Below are 27,579 nucleotides of genomic sequence, written 5' to 3' on the forward strand. Positions count from 1 at the left end.
TATATGGTCAACCACTTGTTGGCCAGCTGATAATGCCAGCCTGTATGCTGGTGTGGCTAAGAAATAAACCCTGTAGCCACTTCCTATTCGCTCTTTTCGTGTCATCCACTTTTAGTGGCTCGCCTCCAAGTCTTCCATGCAGATGCACATGTTACCTTTTACGTAGTGGCTGGCGACTGAGTAGTTGGCCACTTTCCACCAAAAGTGTTTCTTGTGCGGGCAATCTAATGCTGCCCACACATGAGACGCTTTTAGTAGATAGTGCCCAGCCTCTAAAATAAAGAAAATGGTACACAAGTGTTGATATGGAAGACCGTAGACTAGCTGCTAAATGTTGACAACACTGAAAGAGTGGACACGAAGTGGCCACCAAGTCTATATCTTGGCCACACCACTGTACAAGCTCATATTATTAGCTGGCCACTTAGTGGCCAGCCACCTTCCAATAAGTGCCCCGCATGCAGGCAGCCTTAACCAAAGATAAATGGCAGAAATGTTTATAGATGTTCTCGTTTTTCTGCAAAAATCTTCATAAAATTTCAGTGGCTGGTAGTAGCGATTCAGAGGAGCCAAGGCAACATTAGAAGGAGAAAAGGCAATGTTCTTGCTTAGATTAAGCAGCCACAAAAACACAGAAGCAATCCAGGTTATAACCAGAACAAGGCAATATTTCCGTTGACTTCTCCTTATCCGTAGTCTCATGAGGTAATCATTTATTCAAAGACGGTTTATATGTTTGTTATTACGTATATTATTTAATAATCGAGTGCCTGCACATTTTGTTAATAGAGGAAATATAGTTTTGTCTCTTAAAATTATGTGGATAACCCTTTGACTAGACTTGAATTGTTCGCGTAGACGAAAATAGCTTGTGTTAGTTTAGTAGGCAGCAATAAATTATTGGATTCTTGATGCAGAGAGAGATAGAGATATAGATAGATAGATAGAGAGAAAAAGCGGTGATAAATAAATAAACAAAAAGTGTATCTAAAGGGTCATTTTGAGTATAAATAAAGGTTATTCATTAAACCTTTTGGAAAAGCAACTGTGTGGTTTTTCGTTCTTCAGAATGTCTTTTAACGTTGTCTTTTTTCGCGATGAAGACTACAGTAAAATAGGCGGCCTTCTGCTTCTGGAAACCGCCATGCATTAGTAGTAGTAGTAGTAATAGGAAGGCTTTGCCTTTGAAACGGCTCCGTGAAGACTGCACGACATGAGGTGGCCTTCTGGAAACAGTGACATGTCGATAGTTGTAGTAGTAATAGGAAGGATTTGCCTTAGAAACGGCTCCCCATCCCCTCCTCCTCTTTGCGCCTCTCCACAAGGCTGCTCGATCCTACACACAGTGTCCGAATCAGCGTCTTCCATCCAATTTTCCCGCTTGGGAGAACTAGACTCGCTTTTTTGACATCTGGCTAAGCAGATGTAGACTAAGCGTCTTCTATTCTTCTTCCTCTTCTTCCTCTACTTCTTCTTCTTCTTCTTTGTCTCGGCACACCTGAGAGTGCCATGTCCAAACGGGAGGAGGAGGAAGATGTCGTCATCCGGTGTTGCCATCCAGCAGAGACATGTTCTGTTCCTTCAGGAGTTCGCGGTAGAAGGCCAGGGCCGCCGGCCCACAGCCGTACACCAGCTGCCTCTCTGAGATTTTGAACAGCAGTTTGGTCTTGTAGTGATACCTGCATGCATTTAGAGGGAGAGAGAAATACAGATTAGAAGACCATCCAAGCGCTGGACGTACAATTTTAAAACCAATTGTTTAGTGTGTAAGTGTGTGGTTATGTGACTGCTTAGTCTGACGGGTTAATTGACTGTTTAATGGATCAGAGAAGGACTTTGTGCTACAGGTTATTGTATATGTGATTAGCTTTGGATTGACTTGAGAGAGAGTGAGAAACCGGCCCCCGTCCCCAAATTACCTCAGGGCCCTGGCGAAGTTGTTGTACGACAAGTCATCTTTGTTGGACCTTGTTCCCCACATGTTGGCGATCTCCTGTGGCTGGACGAGCCTGAAGCTGCCCTCCGCCTCGTTCTCCCACCGGATGATGGAAGGATTGGTCTTGGGGCAGGCCAGGAGGCGCATCAGGAACTCCCAGGACTTCGGCCCGCGATCTGTAGGATGGATAGGATGTCAGACATGTTTGGAGGCCTTTGGCATGGGCAAGTCAGTACAGTGAAACCCACATATTCGCGGACTCACATACTTGCAGATTTCTCTGTGGAATATTATTCGCGGGAATTTCATGTATTCTCAGTATTTTTCTATGAGAAATATCCATAAATTCCTGGTGTTTTTTTTATCAATTAATTTAAAAACCAGGTACGAAGATTTTTAGTGGGTTTTTCTTGAGTTTTAACTAACAAAATAGGAAGTTTTAAGGATTTATATTATAGGAGTTCCAACTATTTATGGGTTCCGCGAATACGGAGGGGAACACTGTATCCTTTTTCTAGTAACATGAGAGAGACACCTGGCTAAAGGAAGCTGAAGATATCCTAAAGGAGTCCTGACTGAATAGGATTACATGAGAGAGAAAGAGCGGGTTAAGAAATCCTGACAAAGTAGGATCACTGAAGGACTACGAGACAGAGAACGAGACTTGCCTCTTTTCCTCTTGGTGGGGATCTTCTTCAGGTGGGGGACGGTTCTGTTGGTCTCGTGGGGTGACCGGGGGTCCCCTCCTGCCTCTGGAAAGAATTGTTTTATTCGTGAGCGTAATTATTGCATGTCTTGAGGACACAAGCTTCTTCCATCCATTTAATGAGAATCATCAATAATAACCTGGTTTTATGAATATGAGTAAGTTTTCAGAAAGCAAAGATTCATACTTCCATCCATTTCATGAGACACATCACTAATAACCTGGTTTTAAGTATATGAGTTTAAGTCTTCAGAAGGCAAAGATTCATACTTCCATCCATTTTGTGAGATACATACATAACTAATTTCCTGGTTTTAAGTATAAAAAAAAACTTGATTTTGAATATAATGTAACTTGGTTTTGAGTATAAGTGTAGGACTTTAGAAGACAATCATCACTAATAACTTTAAATATTAGTATAGATGCTGAAAAAAATCACAGTAAATCCACGTGACCTCATTATTATGTAAGAAAATACCGCAGGCAAATGACAGTCAGAAGGTCAGTCAGTACCCAGCGCTTTCTCCTGTTCATTCAGGCATTGTAGGGGCACACATGAAATCTAGTTGGAGTGAAAGTTACTAGGCAAAATTAATATATTCAGTTTTATACATGTTTTTGGACTTTGTATGGCTAAGCTTCCGTATCTCTTACAGTTAAACCTAAGGTTTTAGTTTGTGACCACCTGAGTGATATCGGATCATCCTGGACTATCTCTTGGATTTTTAATCTTTTGACAATTAATCATCTGGATGTCTTGGTCGTTTTGATGACCTTGTAACCTTCTTTCCAACTGGATTTCCTGAATAAACAGGAGAAAGCGCTTGGTACTGACCCACTGCCTGTCATTTTCCTGCGGTGTTCGCCTACATAATTATAGATCTTTAAAAGACAAAGGTTTACACTTCCATCCATTTTATGAGGAACATCACATAAAAGTACCCTACGCGCTGTGGGGAAAGTTCCTCACAGATGTCGGTCCACAAGTGTTGAGTAGGAAGGTGTCAGGAACGGAAAAGGGAAGTAATCACAGTGTGTGTGCGTGTGTGGAATACTGATAAGTAAGCACTTTATAGGAAGGAAAATTACAGAGGACGCTTTCAACAGACTGTCATCGCCAGAGGATCGTTACTGGTTGACGCATCGGTGATGACAAGTGAAACAAGTAAAAAATTCTTCTGCACAATCGAGTTTTCTGTACAGCGTATAATGCTATACGAAACTCTCAGCCGTCCGTGGTGGTCTGTGTTGTTGTTGCGTTCCCAGTCGCACGATTACGGCAAACTCTGACCTTAAGTAAAATAAAAACTACTGAGGCTGCTACAGGGCTGCCATTTGGTATGTTTGATGATTGGAGGGTGGATGACCAACATACCAATTCGCAGTCCTCTAGCCTCAGTAGTTTTGTAGATCTGAGGGCAGACAGAAAAAACTTAAAGGTCCTATATGAGTCAGATCATTTCTTATTCCCCCATAGATCATTAGAGCTGTTGGTCATAACATCGCAATTTGGGTTGACTGAGAAGTGAAGAACTATAAGACCACTCTTCTGAGAATTCTGAGAACAGACAGAAAAGTCTGCGAAGAAGCCCTTCGGCGGAACTTATAGCAAGAAAATGTGGAGGGTGTTCAAGATATATTTTAATTATGTGAAGTTATAGGTTTTTCATAGTGAAAACGAATCTTTTGTTTGAATACATAGGAAGGCTGTTTAATGTTTAATATTTCTATGGAGGTAATGGTGACAGAGCTCAGGTTGAGGGTCTCTTGTGGCAATGCAGTGTTATTTGGTAGTACTACTGAAGAGGAGCCACGTGGAATGGTGAAAGATGTGTCAAAGTCATGTACTACAAAGAAAGAGATGTGACTGAATGTCTGCTAAATGGAGAAGTCGGTGGTTTGTTTAGGGAAATGTATGAAGGGATTGTTGAACCAATTTCCCACTAGGGAAGAGAGGTGGGGATGCTGAAGGAGATGTGAATTTGAGTGAAGAAGAAGTCGAAGCTGTTTATGTTTATCTTCGGCTCACTCCTTTGTTATTCAGCCCAGGCAAACTACCTTTCTAAAAAAAATCTCTACATTTTATATATTTCTGTATTAAGATGCAATCAATGTTATTTGTCACCAGCATATTATTAAATTAGGATATAATAAAGTACCATTTTAGCACCTGTTCCGTTGATGTTGTGACTGTTTTTGCCCCACGTTAAGGAACACTGTAGTTGTCTTGTGCAAATCTTTTATATATATTTTTGTCCAGTTCTCTTTTGAAATGTTTTTCCATTTTGACCAGTGTAGAAATTGTCACATGAATTACGCAGCATTTAATACATATCTTAGTCTTGTTGGGGGAGTTCTTTATAAGTAGTTTTTTTGCAATGGATTATTGATCTAACAAATATAATGGGAATTTCAGCCAATGTGTATCAGTTTTCTTGGAGATATCTTAAAAAAACCTAAAGATGGAATGAGACAGGGTTGACAGTGCTAGATCTTTAGCCTTGACTCCATGACACTCAGGAAAACTAAACCTCTAGTACTCCATTTCTTGCCTTCATGGAAGAGAGAGAGAGATTTGGACTTACCCATTTCGTGGTCCTCAAGTGTGTCATCTGGGATGTCAATCACGAGCCTCCCGGGCTCGTTTTCTTCGTCGTCAGACTCCGAGGAATTCCTGGAGGGATTACTCGAGGGCCGGCCGAAGTTGCGGTAACCGGCGTAATGCTGGGACTGTGCGTACACCTGCCCCGGGGGGTATTTGTGAGGTGAATCGTGCGTGTGCTGGATGACCCGGGTGTGGAATCGCCCGCTGACGTCCTGCTGCACCTGGGCGTGGTGGCTCGGGTGAGAATTGGGGACAACTCCATCTGCGCTGTTCAAGTAAGGCGACGAGTACACCGTGTGACCAGGGGTGTATATTGTGACAGGATGGGGCGTTTTCTCGTACAGATCTCGGTCGGTGTCCAGGCCTTTCAGCGCACGCAAGTGATGGATTCTGTGACTGTCGTGACTGGGGAATGTTCCAGACTCCAATTCGTCCATGGAGATGAGCCCCGGAATGGGCTTCATTGGACGGGGCGAGGGGTGGTCGCCGTGGAAGGAAACTTTTTGGTTATTTTGCTCGAGGCAGATCAGCCGCGGAGGCTGATGGAGGGCACCCTTGGTCTCCGACCGCTGAGAGTAGACTTCCGGGTACAAGTTGTGTTCTTGGTAGTTGGGCGAGAGAGAGCCGGGCGAAGACCTTCCGTCTTGGTACTTCGAGTAGACTTCGTAAGTTCCGCTCATAGGCCGATCTGGGTACGGAATTGCACTTTCCTGGTTAAACCTCGGGGACGGAGAGCTCTGGCGCGATATCGAAGTCAGGTGGCCATTGTAAGAAAGGTCGCTGGGTATATCTTGGACAGAACACTTGCTCGATATGTTCATAAGCGTGGAAATGGCGTCACTGTCCACACACCGCTGGCATCTTTGTTTCTGCATCGCTGCGAAGGAAAAAGTGAACCGAATACAGTTTTGACATGACAAGGTTATCGCTCTAACTTTTGTATGAAAGATACTCTTCAATGATATATAAATCTGCAATGCATTCACTCTTCTAAACATGTCAGTGGTCTTGCTGGCTACTCCAGATACAATCAAGACCAACTAGCACTACACAGATATCAGCTTTTAACGGTCGAGAACACGGAACAGAAATTGACCACAACAGAATGATGGAAGATGTCAGAGTTGGTGAAGAGGGCCACTTAAGCGGAAGAGAGAAGACCAATGGGGAAAGACACTTCAGGAAATTATGGAAGGAAAAGTGACCAGCAAGAGAGGGTCCACGAGCACTGGCCATTGGAAACCAAACGTTGTGATAAATTTTTCATCCAGGGGTCTGTATTTCAGCACAAGCCCTTGTTTAATGGAAGAGAATGGTATATAAAACTTGGTCCAAAGGCCAAGCACTAGGACCAATGAGGTCATTCAGCGCTGGAAGGGAAATTGAGATAAGAAAGGTCTGAAAGGTGTAACAGGAGGAGAACCTCGAAGTTGCACTGTGAAACAATTGTTAGGAGAGGATGGGAAGTAAGTGGGAGAAAGCGAATATGAACAGAGGTGCAGTAAAATGAGTGAGGGGGTTTGATATAAATATACTATAAGGGTCTGGTGAAGAAGTATTGGTCCACAGAGAGTCGTGTGGTCGGTTTGGTCTTGGCCTGCCACCTCGGTGGTCGCGAGTTCGATTCTCGGGCATTCCATTGAGGAGGGGTCAGAGATGTGTATTTCTGGTGATAGAAGTTCACTCTCGACGTGGTTTGGAAGTCACGTATAAAGCCGTTGTTCCCGTTGCTGGATAACCGTTACTGGTTCATGCAACGTACATACACCATACAAACAAACAAACAGCCAGATTCATGAAGTAGAAAGTTAGAACACACTGAGAATATGTTAAGAAGTGGAAAAAACTAGATATTTTTTAAAACGAACCAAAGAGAAAGGGAATTAAGTCAGAATTTATTATTATAATTATTATTAGAAGACTCTTATATACGGAACAAGCCCACAACAGGATCCACTGACTTGAAATTAAGCCTTCCAAAGAATATTGTGGTATTTATTTGAAGTAACAGAAAGTAATGAGAAATACAGAAAGAAGAGATCAGTTATCAGAAAGGAAAAGAAAAAATAAATTAACAAATAAATAAGTCAATACATAACAATGTAATTGAAATATGAAAGAATAAAAAATAGGTTAAGAAAAAGCTATTTAAGAAAGCATCAATTATTGACACTTATAGCGTCGAAAAGAGGCCATTTTTCTATATCAACGACGCCATTGCTATGATAAAATCTATGACTTCTTTAAGTTTAATCATCTTTGTATGGTTTCAAAAATCTATTTACAGCATTGCAGAACTAAGCCTAGTCATTATACATACTGTTACATCATTGTGAAACGACATCTGGTTATACCATGAAACATATAATGAACAACATTGCCGACGTAGTAGAGGCGAAACCAGCTCAGGTGAACCGTTAAAAAAGAAGAAGAAGAAAAAAACAACCGTACATTCAAATCCTCCTTTACCTCTGTAGGACCTCAGCTCCTTCCAGAACATGGCTCCGTACTGCTCCCCGACGATGTAGCAGAATTCCTGGCGGGTCAGCTCCTGTAGGCTGATGCCATCTTTGGCCCTGAAGCCCCGAAGGTCGACTTCGTTGGTGCCGACTCCTCTCCTTCGACAGACGTGTCTTGCCCAGTCTTCGCTTTCCTGTTTTGGGAGAAGAAGACATTTCAGAGTCTTCGAAAGACACGTACCAGCACTTGTACATAAAACATCTTTTATTTTGTTATGACTACCGGTTTCGGAGTAACTGTCTCCATCATCAGGACCATACAAAAATACAGAAAGAGAAAAATTTAATTTACTTCAGAAGTAGAGAACTAATATTTTAGCTTTCCTTGACGTGCTCGTAAGGAAACACAGCGATAATACTTTTTCAACATCAGTTTACAGGAAAACAACATTTACAGGACTCACAACTGAATTTTCTTCATTCATCCCTATGGTTTATAAACACAATTTAGTCTGTACACTTGTGACCCGTGGCTTTAACATTTGTTCAAATTATTTTAGTCTTCATTCAGAATTTCAGTTTATAAAAGAAATTCTTTAAAAAAAAAAACGGTTTTAACATTGCTTTCATAGATACATATGTTGGTAAACAGCTAGAAAAGTTATTGTTCCCGAAAGTTCCCATTTCAAAAGCCAATAAAACCGTACTGTATTTTACTGTTTTTCTATGGTAATAAGAGTTTTTCTGTTAAAAATCGACTACTAAAACTTTTAAGAGAATTTTATCCTCAAGTTAATGGTAAGGTAGTGTTCAAGCCTAAGTATAGTACTATTGGTGGTTTGTTTAAGTGCCCCAAGAACTATAACTGGTTCACTTAAGGTAGAATCTTGGGTAAGCCCTATGCCTACGAGACGTTTGTTTGGCGGGCGCTGATTGGCGGGGAGCTGCCTACCTCCCGGTACCAGCCAATCAACGGCCTCTAAACAAACGTCTCGTAGGCGTACGGCTCATTCAAGAATCTACCTTAAGTGAACCAGGTAGTCTCATGTTGTTTATAAATACGAGTGCAATTGCTGTTATGCAATTTACGTGGGGAAAACAAAGCGCCAAGCACGTGTACGATGGTTTGAACATTTAGGAAGATGGGTTAGGACAAACAGGCTTTTAGCAAAACCACCATTCAGTGCCATACGGGATCACGCAGAAAATAGTGATCACCCTCTAAGGTTAGATTCACTTTCCATTCTCTCTAGTCGACTGGCCACCATGGAGCTGGCAATAGTAGAAAGTCTCTACACTTTAAAGTTAAAACCTTCCCTCAGTAACAACAAGAGGTTCACGGAGAACCTGTGTTTTTACATTTTTAAAAAAATTTTTGGTATGTATGTTTGTATGCCTTCATGATGCAGGTATTTACTTTTTTTTTTTTTTTAATATTGCTTCCTTTCCTTTTTTTATGCTTGCACATTACTCTTTTTCTATTATATATACAATGTGACCTTTGTGTAACATTACTTCATTCTAATGATCGATTGTAATTTAGCGATTTTTAATTTTTTTTCTTTCTGTGTTTTTGTATAGACCTGATGATGGAGACAGTTACTCCGAAACCGGTAGTCATAACAAAATAAAAAATGTTTTATGTACAAGTACTGGTTTTACTCTTTCTATCAAGACTCCGTTTTCCGAGCGATAGATCAGCTGTAGATATTAGTATATATAGAGTATATATCTAAAAAAAGGGAGCCCATGAAAACGCCAAAATATTATAGGAAGAAAGTGGTAGTACCATATTTCAGAGACTGCTGTGTGTCTCTTTCTTCATTACCTATACCTGAAGAAGAGAGAGAGCAGTCTCTGAAATATAGTACTACTACTTTTTTTCTATAATATATATAGAAAGAAAGTAGTACTATATTTCAGAGACTGCTCCACTTTCTTTCTATAGTTTGGCCTTTTTTATGGGCTCCTTTTATTATAAGATGGAATTCTGTTGTAACAGAACATTTTTACCTGTCACACACACACACACAGAGGTTGGAGGTCCACGGAATGGGTGAAAGATTTAACATAGAAATCTACCAGTAAGTAAACATCTTTTATTCTGTCTTTCAATTCCTTCTGGAACATTATGTTTTTATGACATCCTGTTTACGTTCTTATCTCTCTCTCTCTCTCTGCAGCTAATTCATTTATACCAGTAGTCGTAGTAGTACTATTAGTAGTATGGGTAAACCCTTGCAACGGCTCCCTTTGGTGTCCGTCTATTCCTTAAGGTTAAACTGTTAATTCCGCATTTTCTTAGGTACGTTTTAATTTTTTTTCCTTTCTCCTTTGTTTGAAGTTAATTATTCTATTAATTTCTCTTACTGAGAGCGCTTTTAACATCACATTTCATTTTGTTCCTGAGAAGTTACGGTTATTTTCCCGTTTTCTTTGATTCCGAAGACGTAAACTTCTCGAAGTTTATTTAACAAATTCCTTTCTTCTGTAGATTTCCGTACGTGAATATTTTTATTGTTTTCCAAGTTCATTTTAAAAATTCGTCTATTCTCTCTCTCTCTCTCAATCTCTCTCCATCCTCTCCTCTCTCTCTCTCGATTGGTCCTCTCTCTCTCACCTCTCTCTCTCTCTCTCTCTCTCTCTCTCTCTCTCTCTCTCTCTCATACAGGTATTACAAAAAAAGCCTCTAAACTGGTTGTGATTACGTTAATTAAGATATTATCTTGTTATCGTGACAAGCAAGACACCGAAAGCTATCGTTATGAGGCGAAACTTGTTGCTATAATTATAGTAATATATCCTTACGTGCTATAATAATAGTACTGTCGCTAAATGCTAAAATTATAGTACTACTATCAGTACAAAGTGAAAGCTTGTCGTACTATCGCTATTATGCGAGAGCTTCTAGTAGCTAGTAATATCGTTATAAAGCGTAGGATTCTAAGCAGCACTTAACGTTAACAACATAAAAAATATTTATATTTATATATAAAAAATAAGCAAGGGCGGATGTAGATACCACAGGCCACAGTACAAACAGCTGGCCAAATAATTGCTGTATACGGCGTCATCTACAGATGCGTTGAAACTGACCGCTACTTTTAACTCAAGATGAATTCATAAAACCTTCAATCCACTTATACCTAATACTTCTAACTTATATCGCCGAAAGTGTTGTATTATAGCCAGAGAGAGACCATTACTTTGAGGGGGGAAAGGGGCTTGCTATTTTAATGTAAGACTAGAATATTTTATCTAGAAGTTTCCAATCTTGTGTTCAGAGTAAGCATTTGCGTCAGAAATACTACGAGAGAGTAGCTACTATTCTCTCGCCTCTAGTGGCATAATGGTACAACGAAACAGAAAAATGTATAGAATACATTTCACGGAGAATTTTATGCAGATTATTTTTCATAACTGATACATTTTGCACTAAGGTGATCCTTAAGGAGATAATGACGAAAAACTGGAGGTAGTTTATCTCATCAGAAAGATAGACTTAACATTGATAGGGTTACTTGTCAAAAAAAATTTTTTTTGAAAAACAAAAATAGTACGATATAATAGTATGTTCAGCCACCTGCTATCATTATTATAGTCAGACGACACGAACAGATGTTTCTATACTTCTATACACCTGCAGATCTTTGGTTAGTTGTATATAGCGCGTGTGTGGGATTAGGATTGGATTAAGGCCAGTCACTCACCCCTTTCTCAGTTATGTCTTACCTTTTATTATTACCTGTTACTCTCATTCATACTTTCAGACAGCATTTCTCTCACAAAAATGTATGCCTTATGCATCCTGGTACGCCATACTGTAAGCAAACATTCACCCTATAGTACCTTATAGCGCCTCAATTGTAATCCATTTTATATATATATATATATATATATATATATATATATATATATATATATATACACACACACGCATTGAGCTACAAATGTCCTTTAATATCTAATTCTCTCTACCTCAGAATTGATATATTTCCATATATATGTTAACCGAAGGGGAATTTTTCAGTTGATAATAATTTCACCGGCTCACGGGCGCGAACCTAGGAACCAAGAAATCAGGACGTACAGTGAAGCGCTCTAACCACACACAGCTATATCACGATTTCTTGTTTCCTAGATTCGCGCCCGTGAGCCAGAGAAATTATTATCACATAAAAAAATTCCCCTTCGGTTAACGTGCATGGAAATATTTTGATTTCGAGGTAGAGCGAATAAGATATTGAAGGACATTTGTAGATTTGTAGTCACGGTGATGTGATAAGACTCAAGTGAGTGTATATATAGTATATGTATATAGTTGTAATTTGTACAGACACGCCCACACACACACACACCCGCAGACAAAACTGCGATTAATAACTGGTACTAGCTATAGCCTAGCTGCGTGAGAGAGAGAGAGAGCCTACCCTGCCTTCCCAGTAGCACATGTGTTTGTTCCAGTAGTTTCGCTCGTTATCCCACATCGGGCTGTTGGTCTCATCCTCCTCCACTTCCTCCTCCTCCTCCTCCTGCTTGACCTGAATGTAGTGGTGGGCGTCCTCTTCCTTCAGGCTTGCATAAGGGTACGACATCATGGGCGCCCGCGAGTCTCCTGGAGACGCGGTGTGGTGAATCTGTAGGGGGGACAGAGACGAAGAAGAAGTAAGAGCTGAATTCACTGTGGCTATAGGGGGCCCAATGAATGCATGCTGCAGAGGAAAAAACCTCAAGTCACGCCTACAGTGCGCCGCCGCTTTAGGCGCACTGATGTTGTGTACAGAACAGACAAAAAGTAAAGCGAGCTGAAAGTAAGAGAGCATTAGGCAGCACGAGTCTAAGAGAACCCTGTGGACATAGGCGCCCAAACCCAGCTGAGGGAAGGTAGTGAAGACGAACGAGTATTGAATCTAAGCTGAAACTCGCCGTAGGAGGGTATAATGCCATCGGTACACCCCGCAGGGTGTACTGCAGGCATTAGTTAAGATCCTTTGCAATGTCCCTCCCTTCAGCCCCTATAGCTGAAGAGCCCCTCTCATTCCTTTTACTGTACCTCCGTTCATAGGCTTTCTTTCAAGTTACTCTACTCTTTAGGCTCAATGTCAGCGCCTGGCTATTGGCCTAAATTCTGTATGGCTATTCTATTCCAAACTAAAAGTTAAGGGCTTTTTTTCTAATTCAAAAATTTTTTTTTAATCATTAGACCAAACCATTGATTGAACTATACACAAGAATGGCGCCTGAATATCTCTTTCACATGTTGGATTAAATTTCACGAACCCATAAAAGTACCTGTGGACAGAACAAGAGTGCATATAATGTGAAAATATTATTATTATTATTATTATTATTATTATTATTATTATTATTATTATTATTATTATTATTATTATTATTCAGTTGAATAAAATGGCAGAATTCAGCGAATTAATCTTTTCTATTTTTCTTATTACTCGCTTTTCTGGCTCAGTGATACTTCGCAATAATTGGCCAATATTCATATTGGGGATAATGATGGATGTGGTATTTCATTCAGAACAGGCTTTATTAATCAAAGACTGGTATTATCAGTATACTGGTATTATCAGAATACTGGTATATGGGAATGCATTCCTCTGGTCCAGATCAAGCAGGGGTCGTCGTCGGTGTTGGTATCATTCCATAAGAGAGGTCAATGTCAGGCCGGGGTCGTCTCTGGTATTCAGCTGGTATTAATGTAGCTCTGGCTTATCGCGATGTTTCAACCTTCTCGTAGGTCATCTTCATGGCTGGTCAGCAGTAGAAGTGAAGAGATGGTGTCTGCATGCCGATATTTATAGCGGCTCGAAACCTAGAGCTGCATTCTCATTGGTCGAGCCGGTCTGGGGGGAAGTCTGGGATCTCTCGTCGATGGTTGCAGGGATTCAGCCATGCGAGCGCTCAAGTAGTGTATCAGGGAATGAATGTCTAGAGTCCTACCTGCGGCAGGAGTCCTATCATCCCGCTGGTGCTCCTGGATATTTGGCATTGTTGGGTGGTCATTCGCGGCTGATCTTCGGGCGGCGGTAGCAAGGAGAAACATTTCTTGGGCAATGTTCAAGTTAGGTTTCTCCTTTCCTATATGGAGGGCTTCCAGGATTCGCAAACGTCGGGGATCAGTAGTTTGGTCAAATTCAGCAGGATCACCAAGAATCCCATTGACGACATCAAACGTGAGGCAAATCGGATCATAGAGACGGTCAACGCCGCCTCTAACGCCCTTCATCTACCACCTATCACGGGCGACCATAACCTGGGGTATGTCTACGGGAACGTCAAGACCCATAAGCAAGGGAACCCCCTTTGCCCAATTATTAGCCAGATCCCTGCCCCAATGTACCTGTTGGCCAAGAAGCTCAACATCATTCTGACCCCGTACGTCCCGGATACCTACAGCTTGAAGTCGTCGGCCGAGTTCCTGGAAGCCCTATGAGTAACACCCGCTGGAGGATGTATCGCTTCGATGGATGTGGAGTCTTATTTACCAACGTCCCTGTCGATGAGACCATTCAAATGATCTTGGACAAGGTATACAGGGACCCTGATACACCACCCTTAAACATTCCTGAACATGCCCTTCGTGCCCTGCTGGAAATCTGCACTAAGAAGGCCCCCTTCTCCGACCACCGCGGCCGCATGTACATGCAGATCGACGGGGTGGCGATGGGTTCTCCCCTTGGAGTCCTCTTTGCCCATTTTTACATGGGCACCATCAAAGAGAGGGTCTTCCAGAATTCCAGCAAACCAAGGATGTATGTGCGCTACATCGATGACACCTTTGTCAGCACCGACTCCCAGAAAGAAATAGAGCAGCTGCAACGTGCATTTCACGATCACAGCTGCCTTTCCTTTACCATAGGACACTGCCAAGACTGCCGCCTCCCCTTCCTCGATGTCCTTGTCGAGCAGCAAGACACCCAATTCCACACGAACGTGTACAAAAAGCCAACTAACCTGGGTATGTGTATGAACGGAGAGAGCGAGTCCCCTGAGAGGTATAAGCACTCCACCATCAGCGCCTTAGTCAGGAGGGCCCTCTCGCACTGCTCTTCCTGGTGCGACGCACACAGTGAACTGGAACGAACGGCCCAGGTCCTCGTCGACAGCGGACACACTAATCGCGCCGTCGATGCTGTGATAGCAAAGAACATTGAAGATTGGTACCTCCAGGAACCTCGCCCCGCCCTGATATTCCAGAGCCCATCAAGCTTTTTTTTACAAAGGGCACTTCCACCAAAGGTATAAGGAGGACGAGCAAACCCTCGAGACCATCATCGAGAGAAACGTCACCCCCACCAATCAGGACAAGACCATGAATTTAATAATATATTATAAAACGAAGAAGACAAGCAGCCTGGTGATGAGGAACAACCCAGCGGCCCCCCTGCAGGATCCCTTGAAGAAGACGAGCGTGGTCTACCGATACACGTGCCCCGTCCGAGGATGCCTCGGCAAATACATCGGCATGACCACCATGCGATTCTCCAAGAGAATCTCCTGCCACGCCCAAGAAGGAGCCATTTATAATCACGCCAGGACTGCCCATAACGTAAGAATAAAAAGGAGCGATATTATACCAAATATCGAAATAATTGACCAAACTACTGATCCCCGACGTTTATGAATCCTGGAAGCCCTCCATATAGGAAAGGAGAAACCTAACTTGAACATTACCCAAGAAACGTTTCTCCTCCCTACCGCCGCCCGAAGATCAGCAGCGAACGACCACCCAACAATGCCAAATATCCAGGATCGCCAGCGGGATGATAGGACTCCTGCCGCAGGTAGGACTCTAGACATTCATTCCCTGATACACTACTTGAGCGCTCGCACGGCTGAATCCCTGCAACCATCGACGAGAGATCCCAGACTTCCCCCCAGACCGGCTCGACCAATGAGAACGCAGCTCTAGGTTTCGAGCCACTATAAATATCGGCATGCAGACACCATCTCTTCACTTCTACTGCTGACCAGCCATGAAGATGACCTACGAGAAGGTTGAAACATCGCGATAAGCCAGAGCTACACCAGCATTAACACCAGCTGAATACCAGAGACGACCCCGGCCTGACATTGACCTCTCTTATGGAAGGATACCAACACCGACGACGACCCTTGCTTGATCTGGACCAGAGGAACGCTTTCCCATATACCAGTATTCTGATAATACCAGTCTTTGATTAATAAAGCCTGTTCTGAAAAAAATACCACTTCCAGCATTATCCCTAATGTGAATATTGGCCAATTATTGCTAAGTATCGCTGAGCCAGAAAAGCGAGTAATAAGAAAAATAGAAAAGATAATATATAAGATTAATTCGCTGAATTCTGCCATTTTATTCAACAGAATTTGTTTAAAAGAGGGTCTTCTTCCAAAATATTATTATTATTATTATTAAAATAGTTTAACCTCACCACTGAACTCAAATGGAATACTTCATAGGTCTAGTGACCATAGACCCACAGTGGGACCACCGAGTGTACGATAATTAAAAAACCAGGATAAGTTAAAGTTGAAAATTTGTATTTTCTCAATCATTGTATTTTCACTTTTAATTTGTTCCTTTTTATTTATTTTATTTATCTTTTTTGTATTTTCACTGTTCCTTTATGTCCTTAAATTTCATCATTGCTTCGTGAACATTAGAATGAAAATGACTTGAAAATTTCGATGAGTGACAAAATGGCTGTGATTAGATTTCGTTCAGAAACTGATTTGTTATCAGAAGGGAGACATTAATAGAGGCTCCATCATTCTTTTGGAATTTTATTATATATATATATATATACTCTATATATATATATAGATAGATAGATAGATAGATAGATAGATATTAACTAGGCCTAGTCATCCAGTTGCTCAGCCAATCGTAATGACAAATGTCGTCCATAGCCCCAAGGAAGGGCTGGGAGGAGGTTCGTGGAGGGGGGGAGGGGTTGGAAGAGGTAAGGGGGAGGTGTGGGAGGGAGGAAGGGAGAGAGAGAGAGAGAGGGAGGACCGGATAACTAAAAGGCGTCATAGTAGGAAAGAATTCTCCCGCCGGGCGAGCGGAGTGGCTCGGGGATCACCCGTCTCTTTCCACCTCCGGATTTTCCCAGAATAAAAACACCTGAGATTTACGTCACAGTCGCCAGTCCGTGGCGCAGTTCAGCCTGGACGATTTTAAATGTCCGAGCGTCCTCGTGCGTCGCCGATGACGTGGATATTTAGCGACAAAAATGTCGGTTTTACGACATCGGAGGACATTGCAGATTATAGGACTATATAGGTTTCGCATCTGCCATCCTGACATTGACACGATTAAGGTGGCTGACCTCCTTTCTGGTTTGGTGATGTCAGTCAGTCCTTATTCTTCTTTTTTTTTTTTTCTTTTAACTTTGTCAACTTTTACACTTTCCAGTAATATCTGGAAACCGGATGGTGTTGCAAGTTACTTGTGTATTACACTATATTACATTTTTACATCACCAGTAAGTGTATATATATATATATATATATATATATATATATATATATATATATATATATATATATATATATATATATATATATTATATTAAGCCCCTTGGTTAATGAACTGGATATAAATATAGATCTATGGCTATAAACTCCTAAACAATATCATCTGTTAAGTGAGTTGCCTCGATGGAGTTAACAATAGGCCTACGTTTTTAGCAAGAGGACTGTGTGTGTGTGTGTGTTCGCTTGAGTACTTAAATGCACGCATATCTAACGAGATTATACAATTTTATATCGATTTTATAGCAATCTTGCGCAAGTGCAAGCAAATTTAGATCTCATCCGGTGTGTGAGCATCCTTGAATTTTTGTGTGCTCTTGCTTGCCTGAACCGCCATTTTTTTCTTCTTCTTCTTTTAGCCTCACTGGCATATAAGAAGTTCTTGAATTCCGTTCGTTAGGTTGACGAAAACGTCTTCATTTTGAGACGAATAATCGTTCTTGAATTAGTAAGGATAAAAATACACGCATATATTCTTCCTATAAGCACGAAGCCTCGACTATGTATAAGAAACCGTGGGCAGGAATCCAGCCACCACTAGAACAACATCCACAATGATTGCTTCTGGCGAAGACCAAGAGCTTTTTTTTTGTTAATTTTTTTGTTTTATTTAGCATTTTTTATGTCCTCTCGATATCAGTGATGCTGCACTTTTCTCCAGAGAGCCATGCACAGCGAATTTGCAGGGAGTGAGACGAAGAAGTATTTAAAAAAAATGGAGGTTTCCATCGCCTAAGTCTGTCAGTCTTTTGCCAGAACTATTTATATAGCCTCCTTCTTTTTTATACTTTTCGCCTAATTAAGTAGGTCTATAGGTTTCCCTCCTTTTTCATAGTTTTGGCCTTAAATAGGTCTATAGGTTTTCTTAACTCTTGTGGTGCTGCTGCTGCTATCTGTTCTCCCCAGGGGATATCAGAAGGACATGTCTGAAGTATTTGTCGAATATATACCTTTCATCATTTTCTCATTTCATTCCCGTTATTCCGCCCCCCCCCCCCCCCCTTCAAAATAAGGTATCATTTCCCATTCCATGTCATCTGACTCCATACTGTTCTTCTTGAAGTTTTAGTCTCAAATCGACATAAATACTTGACATTATTGTTGGCAATGTCGTGGCAAAAGTCATGTCCGTGTAACGAATCCTTCTTCTTCTTCGTCTTTTAGTCTTTTGCAAAGTTTTCTTCTTCTTCTTCTTCTTTAGTCTTTTGCAAAGTTTTCTTCTTCTTCTTCTTTTAGTCTTTCGCTAAATTCCACCGATCCTTTGTCCATGTTATTTATTTAATTCCTTTGCGCATATTCTGTCTTCAAGTTTTAAGGACAATGCCTTCCAGAGAGAGAGAGAGAGAGAGAGAGAGAGAGAGAGAGAGAGAGAGAGAGAGAGAGAGAGAGTACTGTGTAAGATATAGTTTCTATCGTTACACCAACTCAAACCTTCGCTTGCTTCTCCAACATTTTTATTATTTTAAAGCTCGTTTTTTTTTAATTAAGGACAATGCCCCCGCCCCAAAGAGAGAGAGAGAGAGAGAGAGAGAGAGAGGAGAAGACCGAGAGGAGAGAGAGAGAGTGGGGAGTATACTGTATAAGATAAAGTTTCTTTGGTTACACCAATTCAAACCTTCGTTTGCTTCTCCGACATTTTTATTATTTTATAATAAATCTCCAAAGGTTCCATGACTTTCCCCTGTAGTGCCCCCAATGTTCCTTCGACAGTCCTCCTTCTTTTATTTAACTTGGCGCCATCTTCGATCCAGGAAAACTTTAGCTATCATGACGTGTTCAATGCCATTATCCATATATGTAGGTCTAGGGACGCGGTCAGTTGAAGGGGCCTTTCTCCTGATCTACGAAAGCTTACGACGAAAGAGGCAATATATATATATATATATATATATATATATATATATATATATATAGATATATATATATATATATATATATATATGATTTGATTTATAACTGAGTCATCGTGAGATTCAAATTTAAAAGTTGAATACTTATAGACCGAGTCTCCATCTGTCGGTAAGTTATACCCTTTACAGAGTTTGTTGATCTGATTTCGGAGGATTTAAAAAATTTCGTCCATAATTTAAATAAAAAAAAAAAAAAATAAAAAAAAATCTTTAATGTTATAATTAAACCCGCAATAAAAGTTTCCTTGAATCCCTGAAAATTTCGGAAAAAAAAAAAAAGAAAAATTCCGGGTCATAAATTTAAAAAATAAATAAAATCTTTAATTTATAAAAAAATTTAACCGGGGCCAATCTCCTCCATCATCGTCCAAATCGAAGAGAGATTGGGTATATTCCTTATTTTTCTATAATAACCCTCATCTCCGCCATCTTCCTCTTCTCCGAGGACAGAACAGGATTTCAGAGCTCGTAGACTTGCGTAGACTAATATTTTGGAATTCCCGCATCATTACATTGAATTGGCGCGAAGTAACGATGACGATGCTTTATAAAGCAATTTTATAAAGCAAAACAGAGAGGCAAACATTTTAATAACCGATATATAATATAATAGCCGTCATCGCGGATTCATCTGTTTAATTCCTTGAGGAGACGTCCGCCTCTTGAATATTCTCGAGACACACCAGTGCATATTTCGTGTCTGTTCGATGATGTCACTTTCAGTTAATATAACAATGACAATAATGGCTCTTGGTGCATTTTCATTGCTGTGTACATTTCGGTATATATAGAATATTTTCATGTGACATTTTCTCACAGCCTCTTTGGTAGCTTGGTTTTCGCAAACTAAAGAAACTCTATGAGTCTAGCTTAAAGTGTAAGGCATTTTATGTGATATCATAGCTCTATATATATAATATTCATCCACTGTATTCTTAAGATAAGGCCATTGTTGACCATAATGCTCCCTGGCAGCTTTTAAATTGAGGAGAAGAAGAAGTAGGAATGTTTTGTATTAGAGAAAACCAGTCACCTCCATGAATAATATATACTGGTTGTATTACAGAGAGCTAGCTGACAGCCTCTCTCTCTCTCTCTCATCTAAATTTGAGCTTAGATGGATTGCAAGATGCAAAGCAATGCATATAAAGAGTGCAGGCCATTGTATATCCTTGATAGAAGGCTTCTGTAATTCCTCGTATACTTACGTCAGAATGGCGGTGGAAGATTTGAAACCTGCCACGAAAGATCTGAACGAATAAATGTTATTTGCATTCGACAGTAATAATAATAATAATAATAATAATAATAATAATAATAATAATAATAATAATAATAATAATAATAATAATAATAAAAATAGTCAAATTAAGGCTCAAAATCGAAAACAGAGGAAGTAGCTCTTCACTGTCCGTGATGTTCGTGTATTCCGGATGTGGCTTATCGAGTTTCAAATTGGGATAATATATTATACAAGTCCCTTTTTCAAAGTGTAAAGGAAGCGTGAACGGATAAAATTTATTTATCTATTATTTTTATTTCAGAATCTGTGAACGGAAAGAGAAAAGTTGACAAAATACTTCAATATTCTGCCTAAGCCCACGTCACTATAATGACATCCGAACTTGCTGACAAGCAAGTTAGCAGAAATTGTAGTACTATCATGTTTCAATGCAGTGTAAGTATGTAAGTATTGTATAGATTTTACCAGAAAATGGGTTGAATTATGGGACCATTTAAGTAACTTTTGTCAGCTGTCAACTAACAAAGCAGAAGAGCTATAACGACTGAGCTTTAGAATTATCGTTCAAGATGGCGGTATATAGGCCTATATGACTTGGACCCGGCCTGTATGTTTCATTCGCAAAAGAGAGCTCGTGTAACGTCACAAACTGCGATTATGGCCGCTCTAATGGACAGGAAAAGGCAAAAAAAGCAAATGACCGTTAAGATATGCGGCTAAAAACGTGATTAGAATCGCCAAAAAGCATTTCGTGAACAAACCAGAGTCGTCCTGTCGGAGAGAGAGAACACGTGTCTCTCTTGATAAAAGGAAGACAGACCTCTCTCTCTCTCTGTCAGATTAGGAAAGAACGAATCATGAATGTAATTGTTTGTGCTGTGCGTCCATCACGCACGAAAACTCGGAGAACAGAGAACGAAAGGCCACTGACTGTTTCGAAAAACTGTTCTGGGAAAAAGACATTTATGGATATTTCGGGAAACCAGCCCTATGGAATCTGTCTTTTTTTTTTTTTTTTCGTAGCTCTTGAGTTTCTCGGAATGAGAGAGAGAGAGAGAGAGAGAGAAGAGAGAGAGAGAGAGAGAGAGAGAGAGAGACTCTCCAACAGCACATTCCTACGTTGCGTACATATGCGATAAGAAAACATAAGAAAAAAGCGCCAAAGAAATTCGCCAATACGAAATTCTTCCCTCTCTCTCTCTCCTTGACAGAACAGTATCATAGGCAATTTAAGCGACCAATGACCTCGTCAGGGATAACTGGAGATATAAGAAAACTGATAGAGGGAAAACTCCCTCGTCTCGTAGGCCAATGGAGTCGGGATAGTGGGTTATAACAGTTCCTTCTGCAAATATCCTATTATAGCGCGACCTCGCTTACGTTTGCTATGCGAGGACTAGGAGGAGGCCGCCTCCCTCCCTCACTCGTAAGCAGCCAATTTAAAAGTTCCCCCTTGGACCCATTCACCTTCGGAGGAAGGTCATTGCATGGATGTCTTCTCGTACATGTGGGAGCTTAGACCGACTCTTGAGAGAGAGAGAGAGAGACGTGGTAATAAACGTCGTAGATTTTGAAATGCAGAACGTTGGAATTTGCGCTTTAGTGGTTTAGCGCAAGGACGAGTTATTTTAGGAGCTAATGGAGTCTTAAATGTTTTTTTTCTCTCTCTCTCTCGCCATTGCTTATGTATGCATACCAATACTATATACACGTGTTCGTGTATACGCTCGAATGACCTCGGCAAGGTTATATATCGTACTAAATACGTTTGATCCCGGTTTAGGCCTATGTAAGGAGGGCAAATAAGGCATATAATTTCGATCGTGTTTATTACATTTCATTTTGATCATCCAGAAGTCCTCCTCCTCCTATGCGTTTGATCCCGGTTAGGCCTATGTAAGGAGGTCAAATAAGGCATATAACGTCGATCGTGTTTATTACATTTCTTTTTGATCGTCCAAAACTAGTCCTCCTCCTCCTCCTCCTCCTCCACGGCGCACAAGACTGTCAAGGGCCTCTTCTTCTTCTTGGTCAATTCCGTTCTTTTCCCACTTCTCGAGAGCACGAGGCAAATCAAGTCCGGTTTACTCCGGTTGCAACAGCCTGCACCAACAGCAAGTGCCTTGAGAGGATGACGATATGATTATTATTATATATAATATATTATATCGGACGGTTCCAGCTGCTTTTAAGTCTTAAAAAAAACGAAGTATCCTTCGTGCAATGACGCCAGGTCCCTCTAAACAATACATAAAAGCAAAAAGTATTGGAAGTCCAGGGCCATGAATATCGACACGTAGAATTCGCAGTTGATCCACAGGAAGTTGCCAGTTTCGGCTTTTTTAGGTGACGACGAGACTTTTAAGAGTCAACTAGGCTTCAAAGTGGCGCCTGTGAACCCAGCTGTTAAAAAAATAAAAAATAAATGAAAAAAAAAATGAGAGAGGGACACAAATACAGTGTATTTGTTTGGCTGTTCAAACCACACTCGCACAGGCAGTGCACAGACTTTGATGACGATGCTCGAATATGTGTGTGTGTGTGTGTGGTTTATTTTGAAGAAACACCACCACTCGAGAATTAAAAGAATTATAAATCATTTCGGGTTAAGATGAATCATATCCTCCATTTCGTTGTTGTCTCTCTCTCTCTCTCTCTGTCCTGGACACGCAATTGTTTAGAGCGATGATTTGATGATGTTAAAGTTTCTTGGAAGACCACCGAAGAAGAGAGAGAGAGAGAGAGAGAGAGAGAGAGAGAGAGAGAGAGAGAGAGAGAGAGAGAGAGAGAGAGAGAGAGCCAGTCATGATGGCATTTCCCATCATTTGAGGAAAATGGTTTTACTGAATTCCCTCGATAAACGGCTCATTAACGGCAGTTCACTGACGACAACCAGTTTTGTAACTGGCTTAGCTAGACCTAATTCTGAGCCGACCTGGAAGGTTATCGGGTAACTTCAGGATAAACCGCAAAAGAAATTCACTGCGGGAGTCTTCATCAATAATTAGAGGTGTTAAAAGAAGGACATAGACCTTGTAATAGATAAGGAATTGCTGAAGTAATACAACTTTTAATGAGGGGAAACTTGGGGAATGCCAATTCCATCCTTATAGCGCAGTCATTCATAGACCGATTCGCAGACGACAAAAATGAACCGATGGAAACTTGTATTCATAGAACACAAATTCTGTCCAGTTCTCTTTATAAAAAAGAAGAAAAAACAGAAAAAAAATCAGTCAGAAAGTAACGCAAGCTTGCGTCGCGAATGATAAATAGCGTACCAACCATAATGAAAACTAGACCTAACAAATTGAAACTGAGCCATGGTTATGGTTTTGCGAGGGAGTTAGTCTAGACGTTTTTTGCACAGCCTTGTTATTTATGAATAGCGAATTTAGACAATAGAATGAAGGAGAAGAGACAACTCTCCTAAACAATAGACACAACTTGTGATTCTTATATATTTAGGCAAGAAAAATAAGGTAAAGCCTTGAGAGAGAGAGAGAGAGAGAGAGAGAGAGAGAGAGAGAGAGAGAGAGAGAGAGAGAGAGAGAGAGAGAGGCGAAGCCATCTGCTCGATTCACCGACTGTAGGAAATTGGTTAATGACTTTAATTTGAAAGAAACCATCTCTTCATTCTTTAATTGCGCGATGTAAGCTAAAGGAACATTAGCTACATATTTCTTTATTCATAAAATTCGTAGCAAGACTACTAAAGGTTCCTCCTCCTTCTTCTTCTTCTTAAACTTGGTCGTAGCGGCAACTACCTTAACTGCAATCAACCATTCTTTATCGCCGTCATTTTACCCAACCATTCTCCCATTTTTTTTATTTCCACTTTAATCTCGAACCCCCGAGAGGCGCGAGTACAGTGCACCACCCATCCGAAGAAGCGGACACGGTAATATTTTCTTGCCCCCGGAATTCCACATGACGAAAGCAGGCAGGCACACGTGCCGCGGACTTGAGAGTATGACGTCACGAATGACGTCACGATTGGCGGCTTCATTAATTATTCCTCGCACGATTTCCCATTTCCGTAGGTGATATATTATTATTATTATGATGGTGGTGGTGTGATATCTTGCTCGATTATTTTTATTCCGTCTGTCTGAAGAATAAGAAGAAGAAGAATAAGAAGAAGAGGAAGAGGACTTTCTTCAGGTATGTCAACGACGAATCGAAAGTGATCTCTGCTGCAGAAGAGATTTCTCCCTGACGAAAGTTCCTACTTTTCCTACTTAATACTGATTTCATTTTTACGTCGTAATAAAAATTAGCTCGTATTTTATATATAAGACTCAAAAGCAGCAGCTAGGACCTGCGGTATATACACGAACGACATTATTGTTTGCCGTCCTGCCTGCGCTTCTCTTGCGTCTGTTGTTTTTCTTCATCTTCTTCTTTTATGCAAATAATTATGGTCTATCACATTCACTTCGGAATAAGTAGTAATATTATATACGTACTATTATCGCAGTGTTCTAGAATTGCTTGAGCACGTCTATATATCTATAATTTTTGGTCTTATATATATATATATATATTATATATATATATATATATATATATATATATATATATATATATATAGGACAAACTTTTAGAGGAAGAAGAATACATACAAGACACTTGACTGTGTATAGACAATTAAAAAGTATAAGTAAATGAATTATATTTATAAGTATACATAAACATACGTCGCAATCTACAAGTATTTAAACATTGTACGTTAATATATATACATATATGTATGTATTTATGTACAAAAGTGTAATAAAACACGCACATACATACCCTAATCCTTGTACGTAGAAGCAGCAAGCAACTCGTCGTAGAGAGAAGCAGAATCCGTGCAGGGAAAATTCACAGTAGCGATATAGTCACAAAAGAAAATTAGGAAAAAGTTAAAATAAAAAAAAAAAGTAGAAAACAGTCGTGCGGTGAATAAGCAAATGATAAATCCTGGTGGAGAAGCTGGTCGCTCCCTCGTCCCACAGATTGCAAAGTACTACTGGTGCTGGCCCGAGCGAACACACACTACACTCTACACACAACACACTGTACACTCTCCACACACACTCTCTCTCTCTTATACACTCTCCACTCAAACACATGTGTGTGCGCGTGAATGTGCGTACGTACACACGCTAGGTCGCCGCGTCCTGCCTTTTTCCACCCGCTTACTAAAGTTTTCCTACTTAGGACCTAAAGTTCCGTGCACTCGCTTCCCAGAGCTGCTCCTGATGGTGGAGGCGGGGCGTTTTGGGGGATTTCCTGCGGTGGGGCAATCCAGGTGCAACGGCAGTCCTATTGGCCCCCGTGGGCCCTCCTGGCTAGCAAGCAGCAGCAGCAGCACCCAGGAGGAGATGCCATTTGGTGTGTGAAAGCCTTCTTAAAATTCAGGAAGGGGTTGCTGGCTAGACATATAAAAGAGCGCCAACGGCACTCTGCTTCTTCTTCTTCTTTTTGTTATCATTATTGTTTTATTTTGTCGCATTTTTGATGCAATAATCTGGTCATTTTTTGTTCTATCTATCTCGCGTCGGTTTCAGATTCTCCTGCTGCTGGTTCTATGCCCGCCGGAGGCGCATAAGGTCTTGGGGAAAAAAGAAGAAGAAGAAGAAGAAGAAGAAGAAGTATAGACGTCGCCTGATCGTTGTTTGTCCAGAACAAGATCACTTACGTCGACTGAGAACACCATCCACCAGTCGGGACCACTTTCTACACAGCTATCCCCTCTTCCCCTCCCTCTCCTCCTCTTCTGGGTTATGGCTCCTTCTCGCCCACTCTCCCACAACCAATTCCCCCCAAAACCGTGGGCCCCCGCAACCCCCCTCCCCCTTCCCCCACCCATTGAAGCACACCACTCCCCCATCCCATAGTACCAACAGTCACTTATAGTCTCATACTTTTAGCCAGAGCCGAGTCTGGCTACTCTCGGTGTGATATATCGCACGTGAAGGGAATTCAATTTGATCTTTTATGATTAACTTCTCATTGTGGGTTGACTGAACAATTATATATTGGTAATATAGCTATATACCCTAGACCGTTTCCATGACGGGCGGTTTTAAAAGTGGGTATAGTTATTCCTTTCCATCCTGCGAGTCATGAGTCATGATACCTGGACAAATGGGGTATATAGCTGGTAGTGTCGGGTTTGATAATAATAAGGTTCTGAATGTTTAAAATAAGAATTAATCTTCGGTCTTCACTAGAGCAATGACAATCAACATCGGTCACACTCCTCATTTCGAGTCGCTCTTCGGCCAAACACACTCAAGGTCGTTGAGTATACAAATTTAGATTAATGAGTTTCTGGAGAAGAGCGAGAGAGAGAGAGAGGACGTACGTCATATATATATATATAGTATATTAATATAATATATATATATATATATAGATATATAAATATATATATGATATATATATATATTATATATATATATATATATATATATATATATATCATATATATATGCCATCCTCGGCACTGGGAATATTATGACGTGCTGGTCTTTGGCTCTTTGCCCATGACCGTTGTTATTAGTTATTACAGCCGAGAGTGTTATGTAATTCGAATGGTTACGGCACATTCAGCTGTGTATCCTAGTTGGAAACGTGTTCACGAGAGTCGGAAATTGACCAAGGTTTTATATATACTAGTTCAGGCTGCCGAGATTAATTGGCATTTCCCACCTACATTTCGATATGATGATAGCAATTATCTCTCTCTCTCTCTCTCTCTCTCTCTCTCTCTCTCTCTCTCTCTCTCTCTCTCTCTCACTGCTATATAGATAGTATATGCTTTTTATTTTTCCATTTAAACAAGGACGTCGCTAGCTAACGCCGTAGAGATATACCGAGAGAGAGCACTAGCTGTCTCTTCTTTCGTGTTTTCTACCTTTCTTTTGGCCTTGGTAAGATGAGAAATGGAGACCTTTTCGATAAAAAAGATATAAGATTTTTATTTTTTTTAACTATGAGCTAATTAAACAGGGCCGCCTAGGTATTCGCTGAATTTTCGTGAGGTATCTTCAGATAGGACCCCGATGTATAGGCCTAGTGTCTCTGACAAATAGCCAAGACTTAATTAGCAGATTTGGAAGCGTTTATTACGGTTTATAGTATAAAATGTGTATTGGTTGTTTAAATAGATTAAGATTAAGCCTGCAGTAAA

The 27,579-nt window shown here is 40.6% G+C and overlaps 1 protein-coding gene across 1 annotated transcript; it reads right to left on the reverse strand.

The window, feature by feature from the left end:
- Positions 1 to 705: 705 nt before the first annotated feature.
- On the reverse strand, positions 706 to 26,037 carry LOC135199356 (uncharacterized). Its single transcript, XM_064227323.1, has 7 exons — positions 25,194 to 26,037; positions 12,137 to 12,343; positions 7,717 to 7,900; positions 5,228 to 6,124; positions 2,605 to 2,688; positions 1,920 to 2,112; positions 706 to 1,679 (listed from the first exon to the last, which is right to left on the reverse strand). The coding sequence occupies exons 2-7, from the start codon at positions 12,302 to 12,304 to the stop codon at positions 1,541 to 1,543; spliced, it is 1,665 nt and encodes a 554-aa protein (XP_064083393.1). The 5' UTR covers positions 12,305 to 12,343; positions 25,194 to 26,037; the 3' UTR covers positions 706 to 1,540.
- Positions 26,038 to 27,579: the final 1,542 nt, after the last annotated feature.

The sequence above is a fragment of the Macrobrachium nipponense genome, chromosome 25, assembly GCF_015104395.2.
Source record: "Macrobrachium nipponense isolate FS-2020 chromosome 25, ASM1510439v2, whole genome shotgun sequence".
NCBI classification, from domain to species: domain Eukaryota; kingdom Metazoa; phylum Arthropoda; class Malacostraca; order Decapoda; family Palaemonidae; genus Macrobrachium; species Macrobrachium nipponense.